This window comes from Trachinotus anak, unplaced genomic scaffold (assembly GCF_046630095.1).
Source record: "Trachinotus anak isolate AG129_WGS33_773 ecotype Australia unplaced genomic scaffold, CSIRO_AGI_Tana_v1 ptg000003l, whole genome shotgun sequence".
NCBI classification, from domain to species: Eukaryota; Metazoa; Chordata; class Actinopteri; order Carangiformes; family Carangidae; genus Trachinotus; species Trachinotus anak.
The window spans coordinates 19,454,885-19,465,233 of record NW_027273854.1 but is presented as its reverse complement, the minus strand read 5'-3'; the positions used below and the strand labels follow the sequence as shown (position 1 = coordinate 19,465,233).

The 10,349-nt window shown below is 43.0% G+C and overlaps 2 protein-coding genes across 2 annotated transcripts; both read left to right on the top strand.

The window, feature by feature from the left end:
• Positions 1-557: 557 nt before the first annotated feature.
• On the top strand, positions 558-3,231 carry pde6hb (phosphodiesterase 6H, cGMP-specific, cone, gamma, paralog b). Its single transcript, XM_071474436.1, has 3 exons — positions 558-682; positions 2,012-2,169; positions 2,282-3,231. Exons 2-3 carry the CDS (start codon positions 2,027-2,029, stop codon positions 2,397-2,399), a joined length of 261 nt encoding a protein of 86 aa, XP_071330537.1. The 5' UTR covers positions 558-682; positions 2,012-2,026; the 3' UTR covers positions 2,400-3,231.
• Positions 3,232-5,159: 1,928 nt separating this feature from the next.
• Positions 5,160-9,649, top strand: LOC139618485 (G-protein coupled receptor family C group 5 member D). The gene is made up of 4 exons (XM_071474435.1): positions 5,160-5,446; positions 6,304-7,505; positions 8,537-8,592; positions 8,777-9,649. The coding sequence occupies exons 2-4, from the start codon at positions 6,368-6,370 to the stop codon at positions 8,864-8,866; spliced, it is 1,284 nt and encodes a 427-aa protein (XP_071330536.1). The 5' UTR covers positions 5,160-5,446; positions 6,304-6,367; the 3' UTR covers positions 8,867-9,649.
• The last annotated feature ends 700 nt before the right edge of the window (positions 9,650-10,349 follow it).

The following is a 10,349-nucleotide window of genomic DNA, read 5'->3' as shown; positions in this document are numbered from 1 at the left end:
TACTGTTCTCCTCTGACTCACAAGTCAAACATGCAACTTCTATTACAGAAAGAAGAAGCTATTATTATTGAGGTTGTTTTTTTTTTTAATCTAATTTAAATTCATAAGAAATTGTGTCTTTTTTTTAAATTACAAATGTAGTTTTGTTTCTAAATGGATGTTTGAAATAAACACATTTCTACAAGGTCAGTTTGACCATTGTTTACCAGCAGCCACAAAGAATCATCAGTGAACAACACGGTGCATGTGAGAGCAGCATCTCACATGGACCTGAAACACGAGCAGCAGGTCATCGCCTCACGGCACGGCTATAGATGTGGACAGGCTGAGATTTAGAGGGATAAGCTCGGTAAAATCCTTCTAGATTGATCTTTGACACCGTCTACACTGTCTAGGGAGGGCAGCGGTGGGTGGAGTGATGGGAACAAGGACACTTGGAGTTAGGCCGGGCGGGGGTTGGGGGGGGGGGGGGGGGGGGGGGGGGGGGGGGCGGGCAGAGGATGCTGGCTCGAGGGAGAAGTTTGGCTGACCTTTTCCAGTGACCATGTGACTGGAAAGAGGAGGTAGTGGGGATTACAGATGAAGATATAAAAGCACAGCATGGACGGTAAATCTTCACAAACTCAAGCAGAAGAAAGAAGCAGCTCTGAGCAGCAGCCTCTTGGGATATCTGTGACTACAGGTGAGAACTAACTCTGCTGCTGCTACAGCCTTATTGACTTGACTTACTGATGAAACTGCTACTACAGTTTTTACAATGGTGCTGGTTTTGTATTAGACACAACTTGTGATTTGTTTATAGATGAAATGGGTCATGGCAGCGCTGAACTAGTGGATAATTAACAGGAGAAAATGGGAGAAGACAGATGAGGATGACTTAGACTCTGATGATGAAGCTGGCTTTCATTCAGCATTTGTGCAGTGCAATTAAAATTATAGCCTGATACAAGGAACAGCTTGAGTGACTTGAGCAAGAAGTTTGTACACAGCCTTGTACTAACTGAAAGCTATGAAAGCTTATCCAAGTTACAATTTCAAAATCTAAAAAAGGATTTAAAAAATAATAAATAATTATAAGTTGCAGGACAGATATGGTCAAGTTCAGATATGCAATAGTTTAAATAAACAAGTCTTGCCAAAAGATATGAATAGACACCTAAAGAACAGAACAGGTGTGGGTATTTTCTAATGCCCACTGTAAAGAGGATTAACTTTAGGGGCAACAATCACAGCAACAGATGGCTGATAACACGCAGGGCGGATTCTCCACTGCACAGCTCTGTCGCAGCTTCTCAGATCTCTAAACACGAGAGCACAAAGACCGTCAGCTGAGGAGAGTCTCTGTAAACCCCATCCACAGGCAGTGTAGATCTGCTGGTGCTGATGCAGGTGGCGCATCTATTTGAGTTACATAACGTGTCAAACTGGGGTGTTCTCCACCTCTGTCAAACTACCTTAACAGGATTAGCAGTGTCAGCAGTCAGAGGAAGGAGGGGTGAGAAGTAGAGATTAGACAGGATACTGTTCAGGATCTGGTTTGAGACGAGGACAAGACAGACAGGACTTACTGGTTGATGCCGCCTATTTCAGTTAGTCCTAAGTCAAACTTCAAAAATATAAACAAAAACACACAGATGATGTCACTGCAGTGGTTTATAATTTAGTTTCTTAAAGTTTGTTATCTAAGTTTAGCTGAAGAGCTGATATTAAAGTTTCAGGTTAAGAAAAGAGGTTGTTTTCTCATTGCACATGACATCCCCTGTTGCTGTGTTGTGTTCAAGAAGGGCAATTAGTCCTCTGTGGAACGGAGCGGGATTAGAGCTAATCTGGCTGTTTAACTTAATCTGCCTAATCCCCACTAATGGGCAGTGAGAGCTGGAAGTGAACAGGATTAACAGAGGGCAGCAGAGAGAGGGGCAGAGGACAAAAGAGCAGGCAGCAGAGGAAAGATCTCTGACGAAATGCTTATCTGATGACACATGTTCAAAAATGTGTGTTGTCTGTGTGTTAGAGAATCTCATCAGAAATGAACGCCAGCCCCCCTGCAGGAAGCGCCCTGGCCCCTGGTGCAGCCACTGGCCCCACTACACCCAAGAAGGGACCACCCAAGTTCAAGCAGAGGCAGACTCGTACATTCAAGAGCAAGGCCCCCAAACCAGGCCAGAGGGGGTAAAAAAGCTTTTTACATTACATTCATATATATATTTATTGATGCACACAGTCAAATCTGTTTCTACACTTGGACAGTGGCCACTGCCTGACTCTGTCTTCTCTTTTCCAGCTTTGGTGACGATATCCCTGGCATGGAAGGTCTTGGCACAGACATCACAGTGGTGTGCCCATGGGAAGCCTTCGGCGACATGGAGCTCAGCGACTTGGCCAAATACGGGATCATTTAAACCTGCTGCCTCCTGCCTTCCTTGCCTGTTTGTTCCTCTCCTCTGTCTAATCCTCTCTGCCTCCCTGCCTTCTCTCCTTCTCAGCTCGGCACGTCATGATAAGGCTGCCAGCAACCCCCCTAATGTCCTCTCGTCTATCTACCTCTTGCTTTCCTCCACTGAGTGGAGGGAGAGCATAATGATTTTCTTATTTTTATATTATTATTATTATTATTATTATCATATAATACTGTTTACAGTATATATACTTGAAATGAGAAGACGAGAAAAATAACTCCTCATACCTTATTCCCTTCCCCTTCATCCCTCTACAATAGTTGTTTACTCACTTCCCCTCCCTCCTCTTTCCTTATTTCCCCTCTCCCCCTCTGCCACTCCTCACCCACGGCAATGGACGCGAGCAAAACACTAGTTAATACTAGCTTGTATTTGCTTCTAGCTGTCTATATAAATGTAAATATTTTGCTCTCAGCGTTGAACCTTTTTACCTTTTTATCTTACCTTTTATACTTTCCTTCCTCTTTTATTTTGCATTGTATTTTCTACTCCTTGTGCACAAGGTTACTGTGAACACCAAGAGCTGCAAGGAGAGGGTGCAATATGCTGTAATGGTGAAAACTACAATGCACTTTCAGATGATCACGGAGGAGGAACTCCCTTTTATCCCACTCTCCATCTCTCTCTCTCTCCTTGCTGCTATCTGAACCCACGTCCCTCCTTAGAGAAAAAAAAAGGCATATACTGTATGTTTTGTGTTGCAAGCATAATAACACAGAAAATGTACTGTGAACTGGTATGTCCTGATAGCTCGAGTAAAATGTGTTTATTTTCAGTAATCATGTCCCTCTCTTTCTTCTGAAACACCTAATAAATTCAAATAAATTACAAGTAAAAGCATGCTAGAGAGAAATAATGATATAATGATATCTAATAAGGACCTTGGATGAGAAACAGCAGTTTTCCATCAGTCTAATACAAACAGATCCCTTTTAACCACAGTGCTATCTGTGTACATCTAATAATAATTACGCTAATTTTAAGGCTTCTTGAAATCATCACACCCCCACAAGGGTCTTTGTTGGAGACATGAAACAAACGGCGGTGCTTGCTTTTGCAAATGTCATCTAACAAGAAAAGGTTTTTTTCCTCTCACAAGAAAAACCATGATCTGCTCATCTGCTGGTGCTGTGAAGTGAATACCTGACTATATTCAAGCAGCAGATCCTAAGCTTTATATCATGCTCCCCTGTTGAAAATAAATATTCTATAATATATTTAATATAATAATTTTCTACTAATGGACATAGTACATACATTATATACAGGATATTAACAGGAGTTTAGGCCACAACCTCAAAAGCACAGTTTCTTTTACTTTTAAGCCTGGAGCCTGAGGCAACCAAACTAAACCCTGATCATACGACCTCAGACTGTTGACAAAGGGCTGCAGCAGCTCTCTAATGTAGGCAGGTGTCAGACCGTGCAGAGCTCTGGAAGTGATTACACTAATCTTTAATGAATGAATTGAATTGAATTTGATGAGGAGCTGGTGAAGAGCAAGATCAGTGTCACGTGTGACCTTTTTGATGAGCGAGTCAAAAGCTTGGCAGCAGAATTTTGCAGGGATGTTTTGGTAAGTTGGCAGCTGAAGAGGGAAGTTATAGTCGGCAAGACGGGACAAAATAAAAGCTTGAATAATCGTTTCAATCTAAGCTTGAGACACTCTGGGCTTGAGTGTCACGATGTCTCGATGAGTTAAAAAAAACAGGAATGAATCAAAATCACTGATCAAGAGTCAATGTCTGGTCTGTAGTGACACCTGGATTTGGGTTTGTATAAAATTCAAATGGTGACTGACTGACAACAGACCACATTGTCATCCACAGAGTCATGCTGCCCCCCGAAAAATAAGACCTTAACTAAGACATTCGCCAAACAAACACTAGCACATGGCATCTGCCAGCATTTCTCTTCAACATAATGATCTAATGGTCTGGACATGAATGATTCCTGTCATGCTTGAATTGTACTCTGGAACCAGGGAGACTTTAGGTTTTAGTGCTTTTGAAATATTCAGTAGATAGAAGCTTATGTTATTATAATATACACAATGCAACACATAAACTTTATGATTGAAAAGATAAGGCTCCGTCCCTCTGGGTTTTACCTCACAAGAGTGAATTTAGAGCTGAGGAGAGGCTTAAGATTCAACTGAACACACCCTATACTCTGCACTTGTACAGGCATGAGCTGAAGAGTTACGTATGGGCTTGTAAAAGACAACAGTTAGAAATCACTCACTATTCTTGACGCAACTCCCCCTGTGGCCAACCCACTGATTTCAATTTGTTGTTGCTGTGATTTGCTAGTAACTAAGGTGACGGCTGGTCCTGTTCTGGGTCCTGGTGAGACTGGGATGAGTCAGTTGGACTCATCTTAACTCCCTCCCTTACGACAACCTGCTCCTCACCCCTTCTGAGCATTTGTTTCACATGACAGAACATCTCAAATGTGCTCCAGACACTGGTTGATTCAGACAAAATGTGCATGTTATGTAGAAACTGATGCAAATTCTTATAGGAAATGGGGTTCATGAATATGGAGGCGTGAACTTTCCCTCCCTGTGTGCGTTTGTGTGGATGATCACCTCCAGGTGTGTGAGCCCCACCTATTAAGGGAGGGACACTGAGAGAAAGAAAAACAGGAGGGGTCTAAAAAGGAAAGTATGAGTATGTATAGCGTGCAGGTTTGTCTGCTCTTACCCAACTTGTTGATGCGACTCTCTCGCCCAGTGGCTTCAGACCTGAGTGGCTCCATTGTTTCCACCTCCTCCTCATCTTGCGTTCGTCCTGTTACCTCAAGGCTGCTAGCGACATGGGCCCATCATCGGGGTAGAAGGTGCACGGCTACACAATTAGAGGCGGCTTCTTCACAAACAAAGACATTATTGGAACATTTGTATCCACATTTCAAATCAAGACTTTTGGTTTGAGGTTAAGAGGAGAAATCAGGACCATTGTTTAGACTCAAATCCCAAAGGATTAAAGGTAAGTGGCACTTTTTTTTGTATTACAGAGGGGTTTTTTTCAGATTGTTTAGGAGATGGCCTCTTATTGTGAGGTGAGGCTTTAATGGTTTAAGTCATAGTCACAAAACATATATAGATATTTTCCTCATATTGCCCTTTATCTTATCAACCATGGTTTCATAACAGCTATTAAAGTTATACAAAAATCATGTTCGGAGCCTCATATTCAAATCAGCTGATCAAAAACCTCCATGCACTGATATCAAGACTGAAATAATCTCCTAAAATTGGGTGTGGCCATTGTTTCACAAATCTTTCTCCTACTTTATGATCTCCCGACCGATGACATTTATGAAGGTCAGTGTTAGGGCAACGTTGAGGACCTGGGTCATATTTAATGTGTGATAAACCTGCAAAAGGTCATCTTTGAATCTCTGCGGCCGAAACAAAGGCTCTGTGACAGCCTGGAGGAAGTGACAGTCAGCTATCAGGAGTGAATATCTTTGACCGTGTCTCTCACCTGCAATCTGAGCTGTGTATAAACCACAATCCCCATGTGCACAGTTATCTCTGTCTACAACAGTAGTTGCCTTTCATGTCTGCTGTTCTGCCCAAACCTCGGCTCCATGTTGCAGTTGTTTGTTCCTCCACTCTTAGCTTTGGCTCACACACTTCTCTGCCTTGTTCTGGCATGTTTATAAACTCCCTCCTCCTGTTCTCTTCCCTCTCGCTGTCAAACCTCTCTCACCTTCTTTCTCTTTCCATGCTTTGACCTTTGTGTTATCCTGTCTCCCATTTCATCCATCCTCAGTCAACACAACGTTAGTGTGTTTAGCAACACTTGAATAGTTTGTGCTGACATGTTGTTTGTTTCAGGAGAGACCTGCCATATCAAAGGACGGTTCAAAGGAAGGACTGACTCCCCACGTGGATTTCTAAAATGAGCATGGCCTTTTTATCTGAAAAGCACAAATCCCTTTTCCCCCTCCTCCTCCTCTTCTATGTTCCTCTCACGTGTCACTGCCAGTTAAACAACAGCACCTCAACCAGTCCAACAGTCAACACTTCAACTACTGCCTTTCCTTCTTCAAATGATACTTCCCTGAAGGGTGTGCCAGGCTGCGGCAAAGGACTGCACCCCATCTACAGGTACCTGTGCGACCGTCGTGCAGCATGGGGAATTGTACTGGAGACCTTGGCCTCTTCAGGCTTCCTGTTCAGCATGGGTCTTCTCTTAGGCCTGCTGTTCTGGTCCCTCTGGATCTGTGTCTCATCCAAGAACCATCGCAGCAGTATTGGAGGCACAGTGGCCTGCATGTCCATGTTCTTGTTGGCCACAGCGGGGATTTTTGCCATCACCTTCGCCTTCATCATCAATCTCACCCCTCAGACCTGCCCCACAAGGATCTTCCTCTTCAGCGTGCTCTTCTCCTTGGCCTTCTCCTGCCTGCTGGCTCGCTGTCTTGCCCTGCTGGGTTTCGCTGCTACCCGGGGCTGGGGAGAACCAGCCGTGGCCTTAGGGCTCTTCATTGTGCAGGTTATCATCTCCACACAGTGGCTGATCCTCGTGTTGGTCCGAGAAAAGAAGCCCTGCGCGTACAGCCAGGAGGAATTTGCCATGCTGCAGATCTACGTGTTGTGCCTCCTGGCTATCAGCTTAATCCTCAGCCTGCACTTCCTGTGCCGCTCCTGCTCCACATACAGCTACAGCTACACAGGGCCCATCAACCAGCAGGGGAGGGTACAGGCCACCATGATTTTCCTCACAATGCTGTTGTCCGCTTGCATCTGGGTTGTATGGATCACTATGCTCACCAAGGGAAACCCTGAGTTGGGCCACCGGCCACGATGGGATGACCCAGTGCTTTGCATCGCACTGGTGGCCAATGGCTGGGTGTTACTGATGGGGCATGGGTTATCCCAGGTTGCCTTCCTCTGCAGGGGGGAGGCCAAGTCCAAGGATGTCCCTTTGAGCTTCGCTGGCTGGACTAGCCCCAGTGCTGATATCCCAGGGCTGGGCAGTCAGAAGGAAGGAAAAGAAAACGGAAGCTTTGAGACTGATGGCGAGAACAGGAGAGGTGAGAAGCTGTCCTCATTAGCCAAAAATTGACTGCAGCCTAATTGAAAGATTGTGAATTATGCTTAGAGCAAAGATAGACAACGATAATTGTGTCAGTAACTAACAATTACTTTCCCTGCCAATTATTATCTCAATTAGTCAACTGTTTTGGTCTACAAAATATCACAAAATAAAATCACATATGAAACCCCAATTTGACTTCTTCACATTTTTTTTTGTCCAATGAATGGTCCAAAACCAAGATATTCACTTTACTACCATAAAGAACTAATCACTCAAACCACAAATATTTTCTTTATTTACTTTTTTTTTTTTTTTTTTAATTGCTTATATAATTAATCAATGCTGGGAAAAGTTGCAGATTCATTTTCTGTTGACTGACCAATAAAGGAACTTTTAAAGTCAGTCTTGTTAATACAACCTAACGGGAGTATGACCCATGTAGTAGCATTTTTTTAAATTCTGAGACAATGACGTTGAAGCAAGATCACAAAACTTTATCTGAACCGCAGCTTCTGTGGCTGCAAGTGACAGTAATGGAATTAATGGTCAAGGATAAAACTGTAGCACAGGAGTATGGCAGCAAGCTAGCACAACCTGAGAAGAGTCAGGAAGTAAGCAAGAGACAAATGTCAGTTACACAGCTATATCGGCCAAGTTTGCTAACATTAGCTAGTGTTAGCTGCCATTAGCCAGTGGTTATACCAGAACAAGTAAGGCTTAATAACACACCTCTAAGTCTATCATATTGAATAATTAAAGACCTTTAAAGAAGACCTTTTAAGACCTTTCTTGTTCACTTCTTGTACAAAAGAAATTCAGGAAAAAATCTGTACAGTGTCAAGAAAACAGAAACATTATCATGGCTGAGTCTGGACATCTATTCCAGATTTATTGAATGACATAATGTATATTAGCCTGTATCAAAAAACAAAGCTATCAGTAAGCTCAGCTTTCATCTGGGCCTTTATGATGAACAGTATATAATGAACCGAAAATTAGCGAAGTGTATCTTGTGTCTCCCTTCAGGCAGGAGAGCCGAGCCATCGCTGCGGTCACCCTACGAGTCTGGATTCTCCATGACAGTGAGTAATATCCATTAGGATTAACAATCTGACTCCACATACTGTGCAATTAAACACTGTGACCTTTTACGACTGGAGGCAATTATAGCTAACTTATTTTGTAAGGTTAATGAAAGCAAGGTTTATCATGGGTATTAATTGCAATGACATGATGAATGTGTGATTATGTGTGTGTGTGTTTCAGGAAATTGACACTGACAAAGATTACACCATTCCTCGCCCTCAGACCACCAACTACAGGGAACCTTATGATGAATATTATGGACATGATTAAAACCACATTCATTTCCTGTCTGATGAAACTGATACCAAGGCCAAAGCTGAGGATGACCCAGCTCCTGCACTATTCTGTACTTCAAGTACTTGGCACAAAAATATGTTTTTCTATGTTTCATTTTCTTTTGCAAATGTAAATATTTCTGCGTAGTGTTATAGGAAATGTTATTCCAAATCTGTCAGTAGGATGTAAAATCCTCCATCCCAAAGAGAAGAAAGAAAAGACTCAGCAGGATGACTCATCTGCTGGAGTTTCATCATCAAGGCTGGATGGGTCCTGATAGTCCATGTTTCTGCTGGCGGGAAATCCACATCATAAATACTTAGCGGAAGTGAATCTTTATGCTGGTGTGTGTGTGGGGTGTGCACACTGTGTGCTAGCTAGAGGAGGCGTGAAACTGCCACTCTGAGGGTGCCAAACTGCTGAGCAGAGCAGAGGCATCTGTGAACGGTAGAGAGGGAGAATGAAAGGAGAAGGAATGAGAAGAGAGGAGCAAAAAAAAAAAAGCAGAGGAGAGAAGATTAGATGAGATGAGACAAGACAGGAGGAAGATAGGACAGGAGACCTGTCAGCACTGTGGGAGGCTTGTGCCATCACTGATTAACATCTTCATATTCAGAGTTACAGTTGCTGGATGCTGTGCTGCACCAAAAACAATAGATGTGTCCTGTGTACATAGAAATATATGAGGAATACAAGGTATACCTCTTTTCAATAACAGATATGTTAATGTTTTTTTATATACATTCTTGCTACCAATAAAAGGTTCATCTGTTAAAACCTGGATTTGTTTGTAATAGTTTCACACCACCTTTGCTTCTCCCACACACAATCTGCACAGATGGCATACCCAAGGCCAATTACTCTCCCAACCAGAATCAGTGCCATGCCTCCAGGCACCTGCTGCAAACTGGAGCCTCAACCTCACAGGGGGCAGAATGGTAGTAGCAAAGTTATGCCACCAGGGGGCAATGTCTAGGCATACCAAGTGAGACTGACCTGCCCAGACCGGATGAGAGAAAACTTGTCAGAAGTGCCAAGTACAAAACTTTTCAAGTAATATACTACCTGCAATGTCTTACCAAATGCTCTTTTGATTGTATTATTTATACAATAGGCTAGAATAAGTAATATTGAAGTCCAACAAATGGGTTGATTCAGTTTAGCACAGTCTGTTCTGCACTTATTTGTTTTTCTCCCACAGTGGCCTGTAGTGACTCTGCCATCCACAAAGGTCAATTCCTCATTCCAATACATGCAATCTTCAGATCCCCCCCCTCCTTCCCCTTATCAGATGGCCTTCAATCTACTCTTCCAATTAACCCAACTTCAATTACTCACAGAGAGCTTGCCATCAAATTGGCAATTGGCCTCTTGTGCATTAGAGCAATTAGCAGGGATATGAGGTTTCCCGTCACATCCAACCCATTTACGGCCATTAACTCCAGATGCAATTAAAGATTGTTCCAGATTGTTCCTC

What these genes read in the sequence shown, in the direction of transcription:
- pde6hb (XM_071474436.1), top strand. Translation starts at nt 2,027, where the DNA reads ATGAACGCCAGCCCCCCTGCAGGAAGCGCCCTGGCCCCTGGTGCAGCC. An exon ending in CCCAAACCAGGCCAGAGGGG is followed by an intron (nt 2,170 to 2,281) that starts GTAAAAAAGCTT and finishes TCTCTTTTCCAG; the next exon opens with CTTTGGTGACGATATCCCTG.
- LOC139618485 (XM_071474435.1), top strand. Translation starts at nt 6,368, where the DNA reads ATGAGCATGGCCTTTTTATCTGAAAAGCACAAATCCCTTTTCCCCCTC. An exon ending in TGATGGCGAGAACAGGAGAG is followed by an intron (nt 7,506 to 8,536) that starts GTGAGAAGCTGT and finishes GTCTCCCTTCAG; the next exon opens with GCAGGAGAGCCGAGCCATCG. An exon ending in AGTCTGGATTCTCCATGACA is followed by an intron (nt 8,593 to 8,776) that starts GTGAGTAATATC and finishes TGTGTGTTTCAG; the next exon opens with GAAATTGACACTGACAAAGA.